The 25066-nt window shown below is 48.0% G+C and overlaps 1 protein-coding gene across 5 annotated transcripts in view; it reads left to right on the forward strand.

Annotated features, from left to right (window-relative positions):
* Nucleotides 1-8977: 8977 nt before the first annotated feature.
* The window catches only part of BRPF3 (bromodomain and PHD finger containing 3), a 32534-nt gene continuing 16445 nt past the window's right edge, over nucleotides 8978-25066 (forward strand). The window contains exons 1-8 of one of the 5 annotated variants that reach the window (XM_074332859.1): nucleotides 8978-9419; nucleotides 12352-13828; nucleotides 16712-16868; nucleotides 18252-18383; nucleotides 20747-20875; nucleotides 21155-21467; nucleotides 22137-22433; nucleotides 23978-24484. In XM_074332859.1, the coding sequence (XP_074188960.1) occupies nucleotides 12378-13828; nucleotides 16712-16868; nucleotides 18252-18383; nucleotides 20747-20875; nucleotides 21155-21467; nucleotides 22137-22433; nucleotides 23978-24484 (2986 nt within the window). In that variant the 5' untranslated portion in view covers nucleotides 8978-9419; nucleotides 12352-12377. Of the gene's footprint in view, nucleotides 9420-11873; nucleotides 11988-12351; nucleotides 13829-16711; nucleotides 16869-18251; nucleotides 18384-20746; nucleotides 20876-21154; nucleotides 21468-22136; nucleotides 22434-23977; nucleotides 24485-25066 lie in introns of those variants that run through there. The other 4 variants (XR_012496562.1, XM_074332857.1, XM_074332858.1 and 1 more) reach the window with 4 other exon arrangements.

Below are 25066 nucleotides of genomic sequence, written 5' to 3' on the forward strand. Positions count from 1 at the left end.
ATCTCATATAATTCTCTGCCCATGAAGGAACTGAAGATAGTTAAAATTTCTTACAAAGAAACCATCAGGATTAAATAATTTATTAGGTGAATTCTACCAACTTTTCAAGAAACAGTTCATTTTATGTACAAACTCTTCCAGAAAACAGAAAAAGAGGAAATATTCCTAATTCATTCTATGAGATTAATAAAACTTAATTCCGAAAACAATCAAATTACAGCCAATCTCACTTGTGAACCTCGATGCAAATATATTGACGAATTAGCAAACCAAATCAGTGATGTGTAAAAAAGGCAATAAATCATGACAAAGTCAGGCTAATTCCAGGGATCCAAGAATGGCTTAATGTTAGAGAACCAATTCTCTTAACAGTAAAGGAGAAAAACAATTATCATCTTTTTTTAATTATTATTATTATTTTTTTAATTTATTGGGGTGACAATTGTTAGTAAAATTACATAGATTTCAGGTGTACAATTCTGTATTACATCATCTATAAATCCCATTGTGTGTTCACCACCCAGCGTCAGTTCTCCTTCCATCACCATATATTTGATCCCCCTTACCCTCATCTCCCACCCCCCACCCCCCTTACATATCTTAATAGATGCAGAAAAAGCATTTGATAAAATTGAACACTCACCGTGATAAGAACAACTTTTAGCAGAGTAAGAATAGAAATGATCTTTCTTAACCTGTTAAAGGGTATCTAAATACTAAAACAAACATCATTCTTAATCAGAAAACTTCAGAAGCATTCCCTTTAAACTGATTAACAAGACAAAGATGTCCACTATCACTGCTGCAGAAGGTCAGTAAGAAAGAGAGAGGAAGGGAGGGAGGAAGAGAAGGAAAGAGCGGGCCTAAAGTTTGAAAAGGGAAGATTGAAACTACTATTCACAGGAAATAGAATTATCTACAGAGAAAACCCTTAAGAATCTACGAAACTATTAGAAATAATAAAGTTTAGCAAGTTGGCTGAATATAAGATGAACATGCAACAATAAATTGTATTTCCAGTACTAGCAACTAACAGAAAAAAAGTTAAGATACTACTTACAATATAGGCACAGGTGGCAATGACCTGGCTGGATTAGATTTGATTTCTAGCTTGCTCCGCCAGTCTCCTGTCAATCTGTGAGCACTCCTTAAACCCTTCCAAGAAATTCTCTTTTTTGCCCGAGACAGCCAGAATTGGGTTTTGTTGCTTGCAAGCACACATGCTGTAATTACACTATTATTTTAATGGGATATTTGGAGTAAAATGTATGTCGGGGGTCCTGAAGATCACTCCCAAGTTCAGTGATTCCCTAGAAGGAGTCACAGGACGCAACATGCAGCCAGATTAGTGGCTATGATTTGTTACAGTGAAATTAGAACAAAATCAGCAAAGAGAAAGGACACATGGGTGAAGTCTGGAGGAAACCAGACCCGAGCTTCCAAGAGTCCTCTTCCAGTGCAGTCACACAGGACACATTTAATTCCCTCCATCATGAGTTGTAACAACACATGCTAAATATTGTCTACCAGAAAAGCTCATTAGAAACTATGTTCAGGATTTTTATTGGGGGCTGGTTGGTTACACAGGCACCCTCTGCCTAGCATGTATCCAAATTCCACCCTTCCAGAAGGAAAGCAGGTGTTCAGCATAAACCATGTTGTTTGCACAAATAGTTTAGGCAAGGTGAGCCACTCTTATCAGTTAGGTGGTGAGAACCTTCCTGAAATACAAATTTCCAGATGCCAGCCACAGGCCAGCCTTGTAAGCTGGCATTTCAAAGGATGGCAGCCAGGTCTGCTGTGTTAACTCTTTTCTGCATAATGTGCATTCTTTCTGACATGTTGAATTAAAAAACTAATTTATCATACTCGCTTTCATTTATTAGTTCTAGAATAATACCATTTAACTTTAGATATATTTCATATCAACTTTTATGAAATACATAGTCTTAAAAAGTCAATAAAACCATGAGGCTTAAAAATAAAATCAGAGATTCCCCTGCTTCATCCCAACTCAGCTCTCCCAATCCAAAAGCAACTATTTAAAACCCTTTAGTAGTTTCTTCCAGTATTTATTTTTCATTGTTAAATAACATACATTTACCGTTAGTTTTTGATTTTTCAATTTTATATATTACCTATTATCTTTCAACTACAATGAAGACTTAACTCTCTTATATCTCCCACCACTCACCTTATGTTCCCAATATTGTTTTATCATAATTTTTAGTTAAATCTCGATTGTTTTTCATTGTTATGATTATATAAATGTATGCAAATGAGCCACATAGGCTCAACAGAAATTATACTTTTTTTCATGTGAGTTGTTGCCTTTCCTGAAATTAATAATTGCCTGTTTTAAAATTTTAATTTTCTATGTATATATTATTAAATTCATCTCCAAACTCTCTATCAGTACTGAAAAACCTACTCTCATATGGTCAAATGTATCTGGTAATCTATCCATTCCAATTGTTTCTAGGGTCCTCCTACCCCTAATCTCCCCTACCCTCCCCCGAACCCTTTCAGAAGTACCTGTACCCTCCTACTTCTAAGCCTTTCTAGCAGTCTAATGTGAATCAGCTGGTTTTTACGGGCTCTTTTTGAAGACTTGTTTTAGTTGTCTCTGATTTGTTCATCCATCTACTTCCCTTCTCCAAACTTTTATTGACAGTTCTCATCTGTTGTTGTTTCTTTCCCTCATTCTCTTTGTGCTTGTAGATTTTATCATCTCGTGTATTTTTTAAAATCCTTTATTAACATACCGTGTTTCCCCCAAAATAAGAGTGGGTCTTATATTAATTTTCGCTCCAAAAGATGCATTAGAGCTTATGTTCAGGGGATGTCATCCTGAAAAATCATGCTAGGGCTTATTTTCCAGTTAGGTCTTGTTTGGGGTATTAATACGTGTACTCAATCCACATATTTTAACCATCTATCATCAAACTTTCCCAGAAATGTCCCTCTCATTATTGACTACTACTGTGTCGAATGTAGGGTGAGTTTAAATCTGCCATCCTTTCATCGCTTATTTATTCCACTTAACTATGTTCCTTTTTTCTTTCCTTGTCTTCTGATTGGTTATATGTTTATTATTCCTCTTTTCTTCTCTACTAGTTTAAGTTTTATCCACTTTTTTTCTATGTAGTAGGTTCTATTTATTTTTATCCTCATTTTATAATTGAAGAAATAAGAGACACAGAATTTACATAAATTACCCAAGATTATACAGTTAGTGATAGAGCTGGGATTCAAACCCCAGCAATCTGACTCCAGAGTTTGTACCCTGAACCACTAACCTAAATAATTTCCCCAAATTTATTTTGCTAAACGAATGGCAGACATTCATGCCCTACACCAAAGCTCAGGCACTTTAACTCACCCTGTGCTACCTCAGGATTTAGTTCAAACCATACCTACTGTGCACACTTTTTTATTTTTTTGTTCTCCTTTTTTGCATTCTTTTAATTATTAATCTAAAAATCATAACAGGTATTGTTTTTTCAATTTAATTATGGTATAATTTATGGAAAATAAACTGCAGCTATTCAGTAGTTCAATGACCTTTGACAAATGTATAGCCCTTTGTTTCTCCAAACCACTATCAGCTTACACAGCGTTCCCATCATGCCGAAAGGTTCCCTCCTGTGCCTTAGGTCAGCCCTCTCCTTCACCTCCAGACAACCACCAATCTGTTTTCAGTTACTATAGATTAGTTTACATTTTCAAGAATTTCATATCAATAATGTTTGTAATATTATAGTACAACAGGTATTCTTGACTAATCTAAAGCTACACACTGTTGCCCCTAGAACTTTACCCTTTTCCCAGACGATGCAAGGATCTTAAAAACACTTTAATCCCTGGAACGCTCTAGTTATCCTCTAGTCTACCCCTTAACTTTAAGATGCATATTGTATTTGTCAGCATTCTCCAAAGAAATGGAAACAATAGAATATATATATACACCTATATGACATTTATAATAGGAATTGATTCAAGCAATCAGAGAGACCAAGAAGTCCCATGAGCTGTCGTCTGCAACCTGGAGGACCAGGAAAGCAGGAGGCATCATTCAGTCAGAGTCAAAAGGCCCAGGAACCAGGAGCACCAATGTCCAGGAGCAGGGAAAGACGGATGTCCCGCTCAGAGAGCAAAGTGAAACTTCCTCCACCTTTTTGTCCTCTTCGGGCCCTGAACAGGTTGGATGGTGCCCACCCACATTGGTGAGGGCGAGCGTCTTTCCTCAGTCTATCGATGCAAATGCTAATCTCTTTCTGAAATATCTTCACAGACATTACCAGCTATGTGGGCATCTCTTAGCCCAGTCAAGTTGACACATAAAATTAACCATCATACGTATGAATCACGTAGGGTGATTTGGTTAAAATGCAGGTTCTCTTTTGGGAGGTGCTATTATTCGTGTGTACTTTCTCTGTAGTAAAATCATACTAAGTAGATGGTTACTCACAGGGTCAGTTCTTTGCTAAAATATGGAAATAACTTCTGTTTTATGATGTTCTGACGTCATTCATGATTAAGAGTACAGGCTTTAATAGAAATGCTAATTAAAAGTTGAAATGAAAAGACATTAACTCAGGTTGAACAATTTACACTTGCCACAAACTCCTTTCAGGCTTTAACTACTTTCAGTGGTTTAACATTCCACTGAGTATATGCTAAAATGTTCTAGCCAGAATTCAAGTCCAAAGAGGATAATGCAAGCCATACCAGATGGATAATTTAAACCATATTGTACCACACTCTTGCCTGACTAGGTCTTAGAGCATGGAAATATGCAAGTCATTTCCCTGTTCCAAAAATCACTAGGGACGACTGCCCCTTCATAACCAGTTGCCTACCCACAGCCTTCATGCTCTGACTTTATTTTAGCTTCCAAGCCTTTTCTCTCACATCTCCCATTTTTGGGTCAAACAGGATAACCCACTGTTCCCCGAATCGATCTTAAATGGTGTTCCACCATTCTCTGCTCATCCTGCTGGTACTTAGGCTGGACCACACTCCTCTACAATCCTCCTAGATGACACTTAACCCAAGCTTTAAGGTGGAACTCACATGGCAACTTCTTCCCTTTTCTCCAAACAGATGAGCTCACTCTCTTTTCTCTAAACTCTAAATGCCACTTTATTTGCATTACTCTAGATGCTTGTGTGCTGTTGCATGTTTCAGTTATTAATATATTTGTTCTATTCCTGTGATTAGATTTTAAGTGTCTTCAAGTCTGAAAGCATAGCCTTTTCAACTTTGTGGTCTTCACTGGTGTAAAATAGATCCTTATCAGCAGCGCACAAATAATTACTGAATGACTATATATTTTAGTGTGACCAAAAGAGGCTCCAGAGAACTTGAGCTGACTCAGCATTTCCTCAATCCTTGGGCCCTCAGACTCAACAGGAGCTCCCAAGTAACCCTTTGCCACCTCTGAATTTGCAACGATTGCACCAGCATTATAAAAAGCTCCCAAGTTTGAACTTGCATTCGTTCAAGTTCAAATTCCTTTGTTCCCATGTCCAATCAGTCATCAAACTGTTGCTTCTGATATCTGATTTGACCCTTCCTTTCCCTTCCTCTTTCTCTACCATCTTTCACCATTCTGGTTAATGCCCTTTTATTTTCATAATACCTAATCACCTATAGTAAATCTTCCTGGTTTACCTAATACTGTTCCTGCTCTAGTTTATCTTCTACATAAGAGGATCATAATAATAATTTCACAGTTAATAAATTGATAAATGAGATATGGCATGCATACTGGACTTCTTTTGTACATAGGCTCACTATCTCTTTGGAGAATCACCTCTTGCCCACGTGCTCTGGTTCTAGTAGTGGACAATGACCAGAACTCATCAGAGAAGCATGTCTTTCTGGCCACAGGTATCAGTTGAGGCTGGCTGAGAGATTGCAAGAGACAATGTCCTGATGACATAATTTGAGTCTCTTGACTGTGCCTCAAGCCAGATGCACTTTCTGTTTATAAGTCAATAGGTTTCCTTTATTAATTAAACTAGTTTGGGTTTTTGAAGTGTAACAAAGATTTTTGATAAATATAGTATGTAAAGCACTAAGCACAATACCCTGCACATGTTAGGTATCGTTTTTATTAGCCCTCTACCTTTGCCATACCTCATACCCAATTCAACCTTTTCTTTCGTAATATCTGCCACAGATACTATTAACTAGGATAATTTCCTTATTGTGTCTTGCATATTGTCCCTTTGCCTGGGCTGCCCTGTTACTAAACTGATGTGATTCCACACTCTTCACAAATTCAAATCCATCACTATTTTAGAACCTGGCTAAAAGAATTTTCCCATTCCCCATTTAAATAATGGTGGCTGCACACTGTTCATTGCCTTATCTAATTTCTATTGCATGTGTTTCTAGTTATTTCTGGCTTGTTTCTTGATTGCACACTACTCAAGACAAGGAAAAATACATTCTATATTTACATATGATCACTCCGCTCTTTCTAGATTGAGATTTTGTCGTTATTTTCCAAAGCTAGTACAGTGTTGGACACACAGTAGGTGTTCAGTAAGTGTCTGTAATAGGAATAAGAGAATGGAATTAAATTTGAGTAGAGGAAGTGGTATTCAATTTAAAGCCTGTTATAAAGCGTAAACTTTTTCTTTTTTTCTAAGCAAATTCTATATTCTTAAACCATTTTCATTACAGCATAAAAATATCACAATGATTCCAACCTCCAAAATTCTTCCCAATTATGGTTTCAAAATTATTTTAGGTCTAAGGACGGAATATTCTACTAAAAATAATTTAACAATAATCAGTCTATTTTCTTCTCATCATGTGTATTTTATTAATCCAGTGGGTAGTGCATCCGACTCCTCAGAGATTTCTTGCCTTGGTAAACTAATAATAGTAAAGTGTTGACAAAAATATCCTGAGATGCTGGAAAAAAACAATTGGGGGGACAGTTTGTATTCATGTTTTCACTTTTAGTTCTAAACGGTAAAACATACTCCTACTCCAATTAAGGTAGTTTCTACTTAGAAACACAGGATTTTAAAACACTACTATTTGGAATCAAAGGTCTGTGCCTCTGTTTATTGAACTTAATTGCTATATGGTTTAATGAAAAGGCCAGGGACTGGTGAATTAAACTCTATAATGTTACCATTAAGGAAGCTGAAAATGGAAGAAACACTTAGGTTGAATAAGCTTTCTATGAAAGCTTTGAATAGAAAAATCTAGAAATTATATGTATTAGGTTAACTTAATACATTTTCAACAGCATTAAAATCATTATTTTACTTACAAGTGGAAACAAATGTACTTTCTTAAGGTGTTTATTCATTAATTTTACTGGGGAAAGGTAGCTCCCAATCACAAAAACAGAATTGTGCTAAATAAATTTTGAGATCATCTATCAAGAAAAAAAATTTACTAATCATATGTATAAATGGTTATATTTCACATTTTAAAAGAACAAGAAATGAAATTCGGTATTCTTGTTTCTATTAGTCTTCAATTTTTATTTTTTCTTCTTAACTAAAAGTAATATTCTCTTGCCTCTGGGGGTTTCCCTTCCACAATTAATCATCTTCCACACCTTCCCACCAAATGATTATTCCCCCTAGCCTTAGAACACTTGACACTAATTCATACTATTTTATCTTCACAGTTCTCAAAACATTGCCCTGCCCTTGCTTAGCTCCACCAGCCACTCCCTGTTCTTTTCAAAAATTGGTTAACAGAAGAATTTTTGCTATCACTTTGCCAGAAGGTGCTACGGTGTAATCAGGGAAAACATCTTTGTAATACAAATTAGCTTCCTTACTTTTATCAAAGTTTCAAATTCAAAACACGATTTAAATTCCTAGGATAATGAACATCTATATTTTAAAAGCAGCGGTGCATTCCGTTTTACATTTGGAAGACTTGGATCCTAAGACGTTACCCTTCATCCTCTGACTCTAGAACCCGTGTGTGTACTTATCAGCACCAAGCAAGAAATTGTGCAAGTCTCACCACACTACACCACCAGCGTGGGCAGAAGAAACTCTTTGAAAGTATGTCATTCACCTTCACATTTAAAGGTAGTGTATCCACACGTCATTTATAAACATCATTAAATATTGGTGCTTAAGACTTCAGCCATATGAGGTAAGCTTTCCAATTTATAGGTAAGAGGTAAAAGGAACCCTCTTCTCATCTTAAACAAAACCAAAGCCAGTCTATTACATCTGAAAGCCTGAAGTTGCCATTTGTCAAGCATTAGAAAGCCGCTTATTGCATTCAATTAACCGACTCCTAGCCAAATCAAGTTTAAGGAGAATTTCCCCACGTCTACAGTGATAAAAGAGTTACCAGACGTCCTTAAGTAGACTGTCAAACTTTTATGTTTACTCTTTTTAAACACAGAAGGGAGAGGATGGCACAATGCGGTCAGGTCAGTTTCTTAGGTAGGATGTCTCGTGGGGAACAAGCCCCTCACCTGTACACAACAGAGGAAGGTCTTTCCGGGCTGTCCTCACTGGGGGAGGGGATGGACATCGCTAGACCTTTGTCCTCCGGACCTAAGCAGGGGGGCGTGGAGGGGGGGAAAGGACGACTTTCTGGGAGTAGTGCAGGCACCTGCACCCCAAGAAACTACAGATCGGAGATCGGTTTTGGCTTCAGTGACCGATCTGGCTTAACCTTTGGAGGGGCCCTCTAACTCTGGGAGGGGGTTGTTGCCCCAAACCTTACCCACCACCCCTGCCAGCATAGGAGGAGGGGACGATGACCGCTCTAAAGACTACGGGACCCCAGTCTTTCCCCACCAGACCCGAACGTCCCCAGCTCTCTTGTGGGGCTCGCCCCGCGGCGGGCTGGGCCGGGGTGAGTCGGGGCCGCGGCCGGCGCAGACCCCGTCGCTGCTCCGCGCCCCGGCCGCGTCCGCACCGCCACCGTGAGGCCGAGACGGGGACGGTGCCCCGTGGCGGCGGCAGCTCCGCGCTCTTCTCCGCGCCGCCCCGGCCGCCGCCGCCGCCGCGCCGGGCACGGGCGGGGGGATTTTTTCCCGTTTTCCCCCTCTTTCGCGCTCTCGCTCCCGTTCAGCGGGAGAGCCCGCGGACCCAGGGAGGGAGCGAGGGAAGGGGTGGAGGTGGCGGGGGGAGGCCGGAGGGGCGGATCCTGCCTGGGGGCTGATCCCTCCCTCCCCTCGGCCGGGCTCCGTGGCGGCAGCGGCGGCGGCGGCGGCTCCATTCCCCCTCCTCCCCCGGGAGCGGTGGCGGCGGCCGGGCCCCCAGCGCGGGCCGGGAGGGGGCACGGCTGTGGCCGCGGAGGCCAGCGCGGGAGGAGGCCGCGCTCCGCTCCCCGGGGCGCGTCGACCTGCTCGACGGCCAGCCCATCCGCGCCCAGGGGCCCCGAACGGTGGGGCCCGGCCGGCGGCTGAGGTAATGGGGGCGGCAGCGGAGCCGGACAGAGCGGGGGCGGGGGCAGCGGGGCCTACGGGGATCAGGGACTGCGCGGGTGGGGGAGGGAAACGGGGGGCTTCCCGAGCGGGGCGGGGGCCGTGCGAAAGCACTCCCCCGGAGCGAGGGCGGCGGCGGGGAAGAAAAAGGCGGGTGAGGGGGGAGCTGAAAAGCGAAGGCCCCCCCCCGCAGCCGCCATCTTGTTCCCCCCGGCCCTGGAAGCTGAGCCGCCGAGCCCCGCCCCCGCCACTCTCTCCGATTGGTCAGGCCTGAGGTGAATTCCACCCCCTGTACGTCCCTTTCCACCCCCGGTTCCTCCTGACGGGCATGTGAGGCGGCCAATGGGCTCTCGCCTCTCTGCCCCGCTCGTTCCCTGGCGCTAGCTTTCTCTGTCTGAGGGTCGGACTTCGCGTCAGTCTCTGGCGCGCTCGCCCCCTCCCCTCTGTGGAGGTGGTGTTATTTCCCTCCTTTCTCCTCCGAAGGGTCAACATTCTTCTGAAAGAGGTGCCCCAGTAAAGGGGACAGGAGCCTTGGCTGGGGTCCTTGTCTCATGAGTATATTGTGTGGGGCGCAGGGGGTACAGTTTAATTGCAGAAACTCCTCATTCTTCATGGACCCGGGTCGGGTGGGAGAGTGGGGGCTCAGGGGATGCCTGGAAGACCTCTGTGGGTGGTAGAAATATTTGGATGTGTGGAATATGTGGGAAGGGTTGTGTGGGATGAGGAACTCCCGCCAAAAAACTAGACGGTAAGCTCCTTGTGGGCAAAACTCATTGCCTTTTCCTCAGCAGCAGCCCTTTCGCCTCAGAGTTTGCCCCCCAAAGACTAGAGGTTTGGGTAGGAGAGAAGAGGTCTCCCTAGATACTTGCTGCTTGGTGGAGAGATACCTGAGCTGCTGGGGAGCTGGCAGGGAGGGAGGAAGGGTATACAGTGGCTTTAACAAAGGAGGGGGCCACAGCCTCTAAACTATTTCAAGTTAGTATTGAGGTGGATTTTCACACCTCTCCTAGGGTCTCCATGCCCTTGAGGGGGTGGGGGCCATGAAGCAGACTTCTGGCTCCGGCCCTTCCCCCGGAGTTGGCCTTTGTAAGGCATGTGGTGGCCAAGGGCCTCTGGAACCTGAATTGCTGTGGTGATTCTGTTTCCTTTGGCTCCAAATGGGTGTGTGCCTCCCTGACACTGTTCCTCAGCCGTGGTGTGTTCTGTTTATCTCAGTCACACTTGGGGATTGGAAGGACTTTTAAATAAGGATGTTAATACCTTATTAACAAATAGCAACCGTAAGAGGTAGAGTTTACTGATGGAGTATGGAGGCACAGGGAGATGAAATGACTTTCTTCAGGTCATACAGGGCCAAGATTAGAACGTAGATTGCCCCAGAACCTCTTTTTGTACCAGACCATGGCATCTCTGTGGTGGCCTTACCGCCTAGTGAGATGAGTTGAGCAGGTCAGAAGACCTGGGTTTAAATTGTAGCTTTATCACTTAACGGGTACCTTTCTGAGCTTTTGTTTCTTCATCTATAAAATGGAGATGATAATGTCTATTCTGCCTGCCAAACTAGTTGTGAGATATATTAACCATAAAAGGGCTTTGTAGTTTGTAAAAGTCACCATCTCCGCTTTGTAAAGATGATAGATCCTGCAACCAAGGTGACAGACTTTTTCTCCTTGAGATCCTTTCCCAATTCATACCCTTTCAAGTCTCTTCTCTGTCCGTACTCCAGGGCACCATATCTCCAAAGTTCTTTCCTCTTAGTCGTGGCCTCAGTAACTGCCTACCACAGGTCCTTTGAGCTTATTATAGTTTCCTCCAGCTAGAGAATGATGTGGGAAACATTAGGGCTTTCTCTTTGCTGCACAAGCGTAGACTACATTAAGTATTTGGGGAGAGAGGGACTTCTGAGATAACAGTGCATTGAGCGTTTACCTCAGATATTGCCCCAGTTACCTTGGCCTTAGGTCTAATGGTGGTCCCGAATGGGCCAGTTAGAACTTCACGCCACTGGGGCCACTTCCAGAGCTTCTGCTTAAAGATACACTAGCCAGTGCATCCTGAATGCTGCCTTTTGCAGAGAAAACCCTGAATACTATAGTTTGAAGTCCTTAGATGGCATGAAATAGATAAGTCATGTGCTTTCACCCCTTCCCTGCAGGTATAATCAGGGCTTAGGGTTTCTGATCATGGTGTGATGGGTTCGTAGAGGGCCCTGGACCTGTGAATTTTTGATCCTTTGATGGGGCCACTGTTCATGTCCGAGCTTGGAAGTGGATGCCGTTCTGTTTTTCTTTTCTGAAGCCTTAACCACCCTGTCCTTTTCCTTTGTTAGCCGTCCCGCAGCCTTATGTACATTACTGAAACATTAGCTCACTCCCCAGGTCGCATTGTAATGATCTGTTTACTTTTCTGTCTCTTCAATCAAACAGAGCTCCTGGAGGGCAGGGATCATGTGTGTTTGATTTCTCCTTTCATTCAACTAATACTTATTGAGTGCTTACTTGGGAGCCAGACACCATTCCCGGTGCTGGGGATATAGCAGTGAACAAGACAGGTAAAAATCCCTCCCCTCATGGAGCTTACATTCTAGTGGAAAGAAGCAAACATACATGATAAGTAGGTAAGTTACATAGCACAGTAAAACATCACCATTTTTAGTGACGCAGTGAAAAATAAAGCAGGATGAAAGATTGCTGGGAAAAGGGATTTGCCATTTTCGATAGAGTGGTCAGGGAAGGTCTCAGTGAGAAGTGAAGTTTGTGGAAAGACATGAGGTGAAGAAGCAAGCCGTGGGGACACCTGAGGGACAGGCTGTTCAGACAGAGGGAACAACAGCCAGTCCTCTCGGTGGCTGCTCAGTCGGATGGAAGGGTGAATGAGTGCATCGAGCTCACGGTCTCCTGGCTTTCTCTCCTTAGGCTTGTCCCCTTTTTTCCCAGGTGCCATGAGGAAGCCTCGCCGGAAGTCACGGCAGAATGCCGAGGGCCGGCGTTCCCCATCCCCCTACAGTCTCAAGTGCTCACCCACCCGGGAGACCCTGACCTATGCCCAGGCCCAGCGGATTGTTGAGGTGGACATTGATGGCCGCCTGCATCGTATCAGCATCTATGACCCACTCAAGATCATCACGGAGGATGAGCTGACCGCGCAGGATATCACTGAATGCAATAGTAACAAGGAAAACAGTGAGCAGCCTCAGTTCCCTGGCAAGTCCAAAAAACCCTCATCCAAGGGCAAGAAGAAGGAGTCGTGCTCCAAGCATGCATCGGGCACCTCCTTCCACCTCCCGCAGCCCAGCTTCCGCGTGGTGGACTCGGGCAGTCAGCCCGAAGCGCCCCCGCTGCCCGCCGCCTACTACCGCTACATTGAGAAGCCGCCTGAAGACCTGGATGCAGAGGTGGAGTATGACATGGATGAGGAGGACCTCGCCTGGCTGGACATGGTGAATGAGAAGCGGCGACTAGATGGACACAGTTTGGTGTCAGCGGACACCTTTGAGCTGCTGGTGGACCGGCTTGAGAAGGAGTCATACTTGGAGAGCCGCAGCAGTGGGGCCCAACAGTCACTCATTGATGAAGACGCTTTCTGCTGCGTGTGCCTGGATGACGAATGCCACAATAGCAATGTCATTCTCTTCTGTGACATCTGCAACTTGGCGGTACACCAGGAATGCTACGGCGTCCCGTACATCCCCGAGGGGCAGTGGCTCTGCCGCTGCTGCCTGCAGTCTCCCTCCCGGCCTGTGGATTGCATCCTCTGCCCCAATAAAGGCGGCGCCTTCAAACAGACCAGCGACGGGCACTGGGCCCACGTGGTGTGTGCCATCTGGATCCCTGAAGTCTGCTTCGCCAACACCGTGTTCCTGGAGCCCATCGAGGGCATCGACAACATCCCACCTGCCCGCTGGAAACTAACCTGCTATATATGCAAGCAGAAGGGGCTGGGCGCAGCCATCCAGTGCCATAAGGTAAACTGCTACACCGCCTTCCATGTGACGTGTGCGCAGCGGGCCGGGCTCTTCATGAAGATCGAACCCATGCGTGAGACCAGCCTCAATGGCACCATCTTCACAGTGCGCAAGACCGCCTTCTGCGAGGCCCACTCGCCGCCGGGGGCTGCCACTGCTAGGAGGAAGGGCGACTCCCCAGGAAGCCTCAGTGAGGCGGGGGAGGAGGAAGGGCTGAAGGAAGGCTGTGGGGAGGACGAAGAGAAGGAAGAGGTGGAAGAGGAGGAGGAAGATGAAGGCCAAGGTGGAGTAGGTGGCCCCCTCAAGGGAGTGCCCAAGAAGAGCAAGATGACTTTGAAGCAAAAGATCAAGAAGGAGCCGGAAGAAGTGGGTCGAGACACACCCTCCACTGTCCCCTTGGTCACTGTCCCACAGATACCCTCTTACAGGTGAGCCTGCCTAGGAGGGCTCCCTAGGGACTCATGGTTTCTTCTTGGGCTGGTTTTGGCCCTGGGCCAGGCCTCCTTCCCCAAACCCTGTTAGTGAATGTCTGTCCTCTTCTGTGCCCTCAAATTTCTCCTTTGGACCCTGGGCTCGCCTGGCCTGGTTTGTGATTTTGATTTTGTCCTCAGAACAATGTATTTCCTTTGGTTCAAGGTGAGACAAACATTTCAAGTTGCTTAGGAACTCAGGTGACAGGATATCTAAGGCAGTATTTTTCAACAGGGGCACAAGTGGCATTTTGGACAGGTGATTCATCATTGTTAGGACTGTCCCATGCATTCTAGATGTTTAGCATCTCTACTCTTTGTAAGTGCCAGTTGCATCCCCTCCCTCATTGCCTGGTCTTTGTGACAACCTCTAGTACTCCCCACATTTGTTTCCAAAATCTCTACAGTGATAAAATTACTTCCAAATGCGAACAGCTATTTTAAGGGGTCCATATGGGTTTCTGCTGTCCAGAAAGCTTGGTCCTGGGAATCCTGGGGACATTGTGTGAGGGGGTGGTGGTGTGGGGAGGCCATGCTATTTCTCCTCTTGAAAAGCTTGTAGATTTAGGGGAAAGAGGATCACTCAGTTCAGCTGTGTAACTAAGCCTCCTTGACCCCTACTGAGTGTAGAGAGACCAGTGTACCTGTTAAACCGTCGGCGAGGTAGGTAGCTGGAGCTGTTGGAGGGATGGCAGGTTGGCAGAGAAGCAAGAGATGGAAGATTTTCCAGCAGAGGCTCATCTCAAGGGTGATGTGCATTAATAAGTATACAGTGTTAGAGCAGGAAGGAATCTTGGAGATTATTCATCTAATGTAGTCCTTGCACCTTCTCCCACACCCCCAGATGAAGAAACCGCGGCCACAGGAGGTAAAGTTGTTCACTCCTTTATTCATTCAATGAAATATTTATTGAGCACTTACTATATGCCAAGTCCTGTTCTAAGGGCTGCAACCAGGTGAAAAGCAGCAGCCTCGACCACAAGCTGAGGTTCATGACACCCCTTGGTTCTGTACCTGCTGTCTATCTCTCTGGATGAGAAGGATAGGGAGAAAGGAGTCCTGGAGGGTAGTTGGGAGTGAATTCTATGAAGGGAACAGGCAACCAGACTTGTCAGTCTGGGAAGAAGACACGAGCAGACAAGGTCAGGAGGGAGAGGTTCTTGTTGCAAACCATGGCTTGAGTTAGAATTCAGTCGATTGGAAATGTATCTTCTAGGCACGGAGCTGTCCTAGACGACCCTCTTCCCTGAGGTGAGTGGGTGCGTGCTTAGTCCCCATCTGGAGGGCGGTTGTGTCCTGAGCTTGACTTTGTCAGTTTGCTCTCGTCGATGTCTCTTGCAAGGGGACAGCACAGCATGCTGGCTAAGAACCAGACAGACCTGCATTTGAATCCTGCTTCTATCACTAACTACCTGTGTGACTGTTGGCAAGTTATGTAACTTCTTTAAGCCTTAGTGTATTTATCTGTAAATGAACCTACCTCACAGGGTTGTTGTGAGAAATAAGTGAGATAATACAAGTGAAGCACTTAGCACAGTGCCTGGCAAATAGTAAGAGCTCAATAAATAGTGGCTGCTGCTGCTGCTATTTTTTTATTATTATTCTTTCTCCTACCTGCACAAATGCTCTTGGGACCCTCCATGGCCAAGAGGTTGTAGGGCGGGCGGGGGGCTGCCTGCATCTGGGCAGGTGTGCTTGGCATGGGCACATGGGCATTGGTGGGGGATCTGTCCTTTGGGGAAAGGCCAGGCCTTGGTTTTGTAAGCTTGGCTTTGGAGCAGGAATGTCTGACCGTGGAAAGGCGCAGGCCCAGGTGAGCAATGTCCAGTCCAAGCTGCCCCCCTCCTTAGGTTCTACCTTCTTGTTGAGCCATGCTTATCTTTCAGTGCAGTGAGGTGAAGAGAGAAGCGGTGGCAGCACCGCAGGAGCACTGAGGCCTTGCTTACCCGGTAGATGCCCAGCATGGAGCACAGCAAGGTGCAGCAGTGAGATCGTGGAGGCAAAGCCCACGCAGCCCCCCCAGCTTATTAGCTGCCTTAGTGACTCGGACGCTTTATTCAGCCTCTGTTCCTAAGCTGCCTTTCCATCTTTCGTAACATGGGCATGATGTCAGCCACCTTTCAGTATTAGGATAGAGATTGCGGGCTCTCAGTTCCCTGCCTTCCCCCTTCTCTTCCCCCCACACGTTACGGGCTTAAATCCTGGCCTTAAACTTCTCTTTCAGGGGAGTTCAGCCAGCTAAGTTTTCAGATTCTCCATCCTCTTATACCTTGAGATCCATTTAAAAAAAAAAAATTGATTCAAAAGGAAACAATTTTAGGCTGCTGAGGTTTTCCATGAAAGCCCAGAGGTCAGACAACTCCAAGGGGTTGCTTTTGGCTCGGAAAGGCGTAGCCTGCTGTACTCCTACTAGTTTTCCTTCCAGCTTGGCCATGGACTACTACTCCCTGGTCTGGTGGGACCTTCAGCCACAGGAAATAGTGACCACATTGTCCAAAGCTTACTCAAGTCCCTGTTCTCTTTCGCTGCCTTTATCGAGAGGAGACGGGGGGTGTTGGGACACAGGCCTGTTTCTCAGGAGCCCAGGACCGCAGGAAACGGGTTTCTGGGAGAGGGTTCTTTTGGAGGATTGCAAAGCAGGAGCGGGGAGGTCCAGTGTAATACGCTGAATCTGAGCTGCTTACCTTTGCTGTCCTTCTCAAGCCTTCCCTGAGGTGAGGCGTTTGGCCACTTGATTCTGTCTTCCTCTATAAGGTTCAGAAATGAACCCGGGTCTGGCGAGGAGGCCGTCATCTGGCTGCCCACTGACCCTGTCTTTCACTCCCTGTGCCTCTACTCAAGGTTGAACAAGATCTGTAGTGGTCTCTCCTTTCAGAGGAAAAACCAGTTCATGCAGCGGCTCCACAACTACTGGCTGTTGAAACGGCAGGCACGGAATGGTGTCCCCCTCATCCGGCGCCTACACTCCCACCTGCAGTCCCAAAGAAACGCCGAGCAGGTGGGTGAAACAGTGATGTGAAAGTGGTGGGGTGACGGAGGTGGAGTAGTGGTGTCCTCAGCCTCCCAAACCCGCTGGAGCTTTTGCCTATAGGTCGTTTACCCGCGGAACAACCTCCCGCCCCACAGAGCTCTTCACGTCAGACGGCAGCACCTGGGTGGGAGAGGCTTGACTTTGGAGCACATTCTAGGGGAGAGTGGAGAGCAAACCCCACTTTCTGTCCATGGCGGGGAAACCCTTTACATGTGGCAGGAAGGAAGAAGTGGGCTGAGAGAGAGCCAGGCAGCCACATTGTATGTATGAATCAGGAAAACGTGCACTTTCCTCAAAACACTACACTGTCCTCTGCCAACCAACGTTTCACAGAAAATGTACCATCTAAGTGGTAGCGCACAGCCTGCCCCGTCGTGGTGGCCTGTAGCCACTAGCAGCTGGAGATGCTCCATGTTCAGTGGTTGCTGAGAAGGTTCCTGAGAGACTTGCTAAACATCTTTAGTTCCCGCTCCCTCTTCACCTGCTCCGTGACTTCTACCTTTAAATATTCCCACTCGGCCTCTCGAGACAGGAAGCAGGCCTCCACATGGCTAAGTACCCCCGATTTCCCTTTTGCCTTTGGTAACTGAAGTCCGGAAGTGCACGTCTGTATCTGTGGTCCCTTTGGTTCCAAAGGAGGCCTTCCTTGCTCTTTATTCATCCAGGTCCATCACTACGTGTGAAAACCTAGTAAGACTGCCTCCCTCTGGAAGCCCTCCCTGCCCTTCCCCCACCCACTCTGATCTTCTCTGTTTTATATCCTCTCAGCATTGTTCAGTTTACTGATCAGTTTTTGTTGTCTTGGTGCTACTGCCGGTGTGCCCTGTGCGTCAGACCCTGAGCCTCTTCCTTCCCCAGCCGCACTGTGACCGCTGCTAGGGCTGGAATCATGTTTTTGGTGGTGGTGGTGGTGGTGGTGGTTGTGTTTTAAAGTACATTCAAGTCAGTTAGTACAAACTTGTGGTAAGCACACCTTGTTTTCTAAAATTGAAACTCTAGGGTGAAATGCTTTCCACCCTGAGGTGTCTGTTAGTTTCTTTCTGAAAGTCTTTGCAGCCCTGAGGGGCGCAGCTGCTCTCCGGTGTCCCCAAGGGTGGGGGGAAGCTGTCCAGATCTCACCTCAGCCATGGTGCTTGTGCTGCGGTGAAGAAACATTGTTACAAGGTCGGGGAAGCACAGGAGGCAGGAATGGGGTGAAGAGGGGGTGGAGGGCTCTCAGGGACTGTGGTCAAGGAAGGGGTTGGGGCGCTTACCTGCTGTGAGGTCCCGTGAGGCCCGAACGGGGAGAAGGCTTTGGGTGGGAAGGTGGCCCCTAGCTCCTCCGTCCTTCCTTTCCCTTCCCTCCTGCAGCGAGAGCAGGATGAGAAGACGAGTGCAGTGAAGGAGGAGCTGAAATACTGGCAGAAGCTGCGGCACGACCTGGAGCGCGCGCGGCTGCTGATTGAGCTGATTCGGAAAAGAGAGAAACTCAAGCGGGAGCAGGTGAGGCGCTCCGAGCCCCAGGGCTCTTGTTCAAGAACTTTTTCTTCCACCACCAGTGTGTTATCAGGAGACCTGGAGCCTCTGCTCGGCGGCAGCTGTCGCCCCTTCCTGCCCAGCCCGATGGGCCCCACGCCCGCCTGCTCTGTGTTGGGTGTGGGGCTGCTGATGGCTTTTCACTGGGAGTGCGGCTTCTGGTGGCCTCAAGCGTAAGCTTCATATCATCCGCCTGAGCTCAACCCTGAAGAGGATGACTCAGAGACTCTCGGGGCGGAGGGGCTGACCTTGAGTGTTTCAGAAAGCTGCTCAGGCCATTGGGGGGGGCGGGGCAGGGAGGCATCACCTCTGGCCTGGGAGCTTCTAAGGGTTCTTACTAGGCCCTTAAACACCTATGGTCCTGAATCATTTAAATTTCCCAACCTCTATTCAAGGAGATTCTAAGCCTCTGAGCGTGGGGAGTGTTGAGATAGGTAGTATAGCATATGAACTGTGGCACCAAACTGCCTGGGTTCAAATCCTGGATCTGCCACTTACTACTTGTGTGACATTGAGTAAGTTGCCTAATCTCCTTATACCTCAGTTTCCTCGACTGTAAAATGGGAGTAATAATAGAACCTCTCCTAAGGTTGTGGGTTTAGGTGACTTGTATCTATAAAGAGCATAGGACAGTGCCTGGCACACAGGAGGGTTTATAGCATCAGTTGCTGTCATCCTCATCGTTATGGGTAACTCTTTGCTTCCCTGCACCGCTGTATACATGGCAGAGAGCAAATATTAATTGACTGGATGATGAGCCAACACTGTTCTCTCTGGTCCAGGAAGAGCAGCTGTCACTCGGACGCTACAGAGGCCTGGGTTAAAGATGGTCGTTTCTCTCTTTCTCTGAACTCCCATGAACTCCCACGTCACTGCTTAGCCCCAGCATGCGCCCTTCTCTTGTAGGCCTGTAGCCTGAGTTTCCACCTCTGAGATTGGGCAGCTCTTGTCATACTTAGCATGGGTGGCGGTGGAGAACATCTTAGGACCTTCTCCATGGATTCAAACTGTCTGCCATCCAGGCCTGGTTCCACAGCTGAGCTTTCCTTCCAGCCTCTGTTTCACAAAAATGAAAGGGAAAAGGAAGGAGGTAGGCCCGATTTGTTGTAGCCAAGAGGCAGGAACTTTTCATAATCTAATCATGGCTTCCCAATCTGTTCAGGAGGGCACACACAATATAACATTTGCACAGCATACTACTATAAATATGTGTGGCTGCTCGCTGCCTGAGGGGGTGAGCCCGGAGGTCTGGTCACCCCAGGCTAACCCAGACACCCCAAGGGCCGGTGGGATCAGTATCTCAGCACACGAGGTGGGACTTCTGGCCGCAGGAACATTTTACATCATCAGTGTGCTCCTTGGTCTGAGCCCCGGGTTCAGATCTTGTCTCTGTTCTTTTCCAGCCAGGGGATGTTGGGTTAGTAACAACTCCTCTTACTCTTCCCAAACCTCAGATTCCATATTTGTGAGATGGGGATAGTAAGTTTCTCCTTCAGGATGAACTGAGGTAATGTAAGCAGAGACGCAGTGTGTGTGGCACAGCCGTCAACAGCACACATGGTGGAGCCAGACTGTCCCCTTCGTTAGCTGTGTGACCTTGGACAGTCAGTTCCTTAGTTTCTCTGTGTTTCAGTTTCCTCTTTGTAAACTGTCTCACCTGCACCTGCCTCATGTACTCACTTATTTACGTAAAATGCTTAGAATGTTACTTGGCACATAGTGAGGACTATAGAAGTGTTAACTATTACTATGTTTGACCCTTGAACAATGTGGGTATTAGGGACACTGTCCCCCTGTGTGGTTTAAAATCCACCTGTGACACTTGACTCCCTGAAAACTTAACTGCTAATAGCTCACTGTTGTCCGGAAGCCTTACAGATAACATACATAGTCAATTAACATACATTTTTGTATATTACGTGTATTACATACTCTATTCTCGTAATAAAGTAAACTAGAGAAAAGAAAATGTTCTTAAGAAAATCATAAGTGAAAATACATTTACAGTATTTATTGAAAAAAAGTCTGCGGATCATCGGACCTGCTCAGTTAAAAGCTGTGTTGTTCAAGGGTCAGCTGTATATAGTTATTACTCCTCGTAGTTTTGGTATGTTGCTTGACACACAGGAAACATCCACGTCGTCGTAGCTGTCGGTGTCATTATTTCGAGGCTGTGGGTCGGGTGACAGCACCTCATAAACTGATCAGGTTAATATCCTGTGAAAATTTGTTAGACACGATCGGTGAAAGACAAGTTATCAAGCAAAAGTCCCGTGGCGCTTTGCAGGGGCGGGGTGGGGGTGTCCTGATCTCTCCCCACCTCCCCACAGGTCAAGGTGCAGCAGGCTGCCATGGAGCTGGAGCTGATGCCGTTTAACGTTCTGCTGAGGACAACCCTGGACTTGCTGCAGGAGAAGGACCCCGCACACATCTTTGCTGAGCCTGTCAACCTGAGTGAGGCAAGTACCCACCCCAACCTTCCTGAGCAGTGAGCTCGTCTTGACCTGGCAACGGTTTGAGAAGGCCAGGAGGGGCTTGGGGCCTGGGGTGCATAAACCCTGGGGTGTCCTCAGGGCTGACAGACCTTCCCTTGGGTAGGGAGCAGTGGTTCAGGGTGGGCTGGGGCCCTGGGCTCGGGTGAGCCACACCAGGAAACGGGGAGGCAGCAGTGCCGGTGAAGGGTGCGCCTTTTTGGCTAGTAAATGGTTGTTGTAATTGTACAGGTTTTATATGTTTAGGTTCCAGATTACCTGGAATTCATATCCAAGCCAATGGATTTTTCTACCATGAGGCGGAAGCTGGAGTCCCATCTGTACTTCACCTTGGAGGAATTTGAGGAGGACTTTAACCTTATAGTTACCAACTGCATGAAGTATAATGCTAAAGACACAATTTTCCACCGAGCAGCTGTCCGCCTGCGGGACCTGGGAGGGGCCATCCTGCGGCACGCCCGGCGGCAGGCAGAGAACATCGGCTATGACCCCGACAGGGGCACCCACCTGCCCGAGTCACCCAAATTGGAGGACTTTTACCGCTTCTCCTGGGAAGACGGTGAGAAGCCTGGACGGGTGGGGAGGGCAAGGGCCAGGAGGAGACCCAGGGACAGAGCCCAGGGCCAGGGATCGGGGTGGGCTTTGGGGCAAAGCTGGGGGGAGGCCCAGGCTGGAATACACCTGCTTGTGGCTGCAATAGTTTCAAGGATTAAAGTTGAACTCGTTCCCTGAGTGCTTCTTGAATGGTAGCACTTCCAGCTGTCTGAAAAGCTGAGGCCTCCCCGGGGTCTTCCTCGCCCAGACCCCTCCGTGTGGCATTAGAGCTGGTGTATGTTGGGCTCCTTCAGAAGAGTGCAGGGAGAGGCCCAGAACACGGAATTGCCTCTGAGCCCCGTGCTGTGCCTGCCCCTGCTCTCTGCTTCTCGATGCCGACAGCCGTAGTCCCTCGGGCTGGGGGGTTGCCAAGCTGCCTCGTGCCTGCTCAATGGAGCCCATAATCGTCACTGCGAACTGCTTCCTGCAGATGTTTCCCAGATTCTGACCTTGTCCCTGTGGCCGCCCTCCGGGCAGCCATGGTGCCACGGTGCAGACCCGCAGTAACGCTGCTGGAAGCCACTGGCCCAGGCATTCCAGGAGACCATTTGGCACCCGAAGGAGTCAGCCCATTCCCCTTGCCTGGGGCTGGGCAGGTCCTTCAGCCCCTTCTGTCCTCCCTTCTCCCTGGCAGTGGACAACATCCTCATACCAGAGAACCGGGCCCATTTGTCCCCGGAGGTGCAGCTGAAGGAGCTGCTGGAGAAGCTGGACCTGGTGAGTGCCATGCGGTCCAGTGGGGCCCGGACCCGCCGTGTCCGCCTGCTGCGCCGGGAGATCAATGCTCTTCGGCAGAAGCTGGCACAGCCGCCACCGCCACCCTCACTGAACAAGACTGTGTCCAATGGGGAGCTGCCAGCAGGGCCCCAGGGGGATGCTGCTGTGCTGGAACAGGCCCCGCAGGAGGAGCCAGAAGATGATGGGGACAGAGGTGAGAGACCGTCACGAGCAGGCAGGGTGCTGGGGAGCAGGGTAAGGGAGGAAGGCTTCAGCTGAAACCCCATAGAAGCATCGTTGCCTGAGTTTAGGTCTGACCTTTGTGGGCAAGCAGAAGCCCTGGGAGGGGTCGCACGTCATGTGCACCCAGGGATGACAGTGACAGCATTTAACAGGAGAGACCAGAATTTGTCAGTTAGAATCGCTATTGACCACAGCAGTAGAGTGGTCAATAGAGTTTAAGACGCTGGGGCCCAGCGGCTGTTTACTAAGCAGTAAAGTAGTTCTGACATGGTCATATTGCACATACCAGTTAAAGCTCAGCTCACCTTATACCATCCTGTAGAGAGGCTCTCAAAGCAGCTCAGGTTGTGGCGTGGGGCATAGAAAAGAAGACCCTAAAGATGGTCTGAGCTCTCAAGCTACCTCATGGCTTTGACCCCGGCTGGCCGAGCCCACGGGCCCATCCCAAGCAGAAAGGCCAGACTGCAGAGGACAGCTGGGACCTTAAAGCTGAGCTGCTTCCCATTCTCCTCGCTTCATTGGGGACACAATTGTCTCCCTCCTACCCGTCCTTGGATCTGAGCGAATGGCTCGGGAGGGCATGTCAGCCCACAGTTCAAAAGGTTGGGAGTTATCTCCAGAGGATAGGGGGCCAAATTGCAAGAAATGGCCCATTTTATTTTAGGTTGGCAGGGAATGGGGACATGGCTGAGAGGTCACAAGTGGCATTAGAGGGCTTCGTGTCCGTTGTGATTCTTTCCGACTCCCCATGTGGCAGGCAGCATGCCACTAATGTCCCCACTCCAGGGCTGTGGGAGCAGTCACGCCCCGTGGCCTGACTGCAACAGCTTCTCCTACAGGGTTTCCCAACAAAATTCCCAGGGCTTTCCTCCCAGAGATTCAGATTAGGGAAGTCTGGGATGTGGCTTGGAAGGCTCAAGTTTTATAAATGTCAGGGTGGTAGGTGAACAGACATGTTTGGGAACCACCGATTTTAACTTACTTGGTCTCGTTTTTTCCGTATCTGAACGTTTCTTCTGCTTGTCCTACTTGCTTCACTTGGGTGATATGAAACAAAGCATAATGCATCAAAAGCTCGGAAAACACTTGAGTCTAATGAGAGTTGTAGACCCCGAATCTATGAGCTGAGACTTACCTAATTGATTAACCGGGACTTTCAGCTTTCGTGTGTGTAGAGCAGTGGTCTGGAATCCTCACGTTACCAGACTCACCTGGTAAGCTTAAAAAAAAATACCCCATCTTTGTAGGTTTGGTTGCACTTGGTCTGGGATGGGACTTTGGCACTGAAATTTTCAAGAAACTTCCTAGGTGATCCTAATTCAAAGCCGCAGTCGAGAACAGCTAGTCTCGATAAAACTTAGTCCTACATTCTCTTTACCTCAGACCCGAAACCTGGGGTACTTTTCAAGCCTCCTAAAAGCCCGTGCTTTTGTTCTTGGTAATAGTGTCCTTTTCTGGCTTGTAGGGCCAGACTTTTTCTAAAATGTTCAAGCAGGTTCTCTTTTTCTGTAACAGACGACTCCAAACTGCCTCCGCCACCAACCCTGGAGCCCACTGGGCCTGCGCCTTCCTTGTCTGAGCAAGAATCCCCTCCGGATCCCCCCACCCTGAAACCCATCAATGATAGCAAACCTCCAGGCCGATTCCTAAAGCCCAGAAAGGTAGAAGAAGATGAGCTCTTAGAAAAATCCCCTCTACAGCTAGGGAGCGAGCCCTTGCAGTGCCTGCTCAGTGACAATGGCGTCCACAGACTGCCCCTGGTGGCCCCTGACACGCCGGCTGGCGCCTCCCTCAGCGGCGTGGGCCGCCGCACCTCCGTCCTCTTCAAGAAGGCCAAGAATGGGGTTCAGCTGCCGAGGAGCCCGGAAGGGGCCCTGGAGAATGGCGCCGACCATGGCGCCGTGGGCTCTCCCGCCTCTCCCGCCAGCATCGACGAGGAGCAACACTCCCGGAAGCGGCCGAGGAGCAGGAGCTGTAGTGAGAGTGAAGGGGAGAGGTCCCCCCAGCAGGAGGAAGAGACAGGTGACCCCGCCTGTGACTTGTCTCGCGACTTCGTATCTGCTTTCCTGCTTTGCCTGGCCAGCCAGCACCCACCTCCCAAATGGCCCCTGCAGATGCCAGTTGTAGCGTTGAGGGCTCCGTAGCTCGCAGCTGGGCCTGGCACATGAGTCGTGGCCTGGGGAAATCGGCCTTGAGCAAGTATATTGACAGGGCTAGTTTGTGTCCGGGGCTCTCTTTGTCCTTGAGGGAGATTCCAAGCTGTATGTGGTAAAATGGGTCCTGTCTTCATTTTGGTTCGTCTATTCATCAGGTATTTATATCAGGCATTATTCTAGGTACGGGGGGAAACATAGTCTCCTTTGGAGGGGAGATAGACTAAAGACAAATGAGTGAATTGTATCTTGTATTAGAAGTGATGCAGAAAAATCCAGCAGGGAAGGGGGATAGGGGTACTGGGGTGCTCTTAGAGAGGGTGGCCCGTGGAGGCCTCTGAGATGACATTTGAGTAAAGATCTAAAGGAGTTGAAGGTGTGAGGTATTGGGGTATCTGGAGGTGAGGTATTGGGGTATCTGGGGGAGGAACATTCCACAAAGGTAGACTAG

This window comes from Rhinolophus sinicus, linkage group LG05 (assembly GCF_036562045.2).
Source record: "Rhinolophus sinicus isolate RSC01 linkage group LG05, ASM3656204v1, whole genome shotgun sequence".
In the NCBI taxonomy this organism is placed as follows: domain Eukaryota; kingdom Metazoa; phylum Chordata; class Mammalia; order Chiroptera; family Rhinolophidae; genus Rhinolophus; species Rhinolophus sinicus.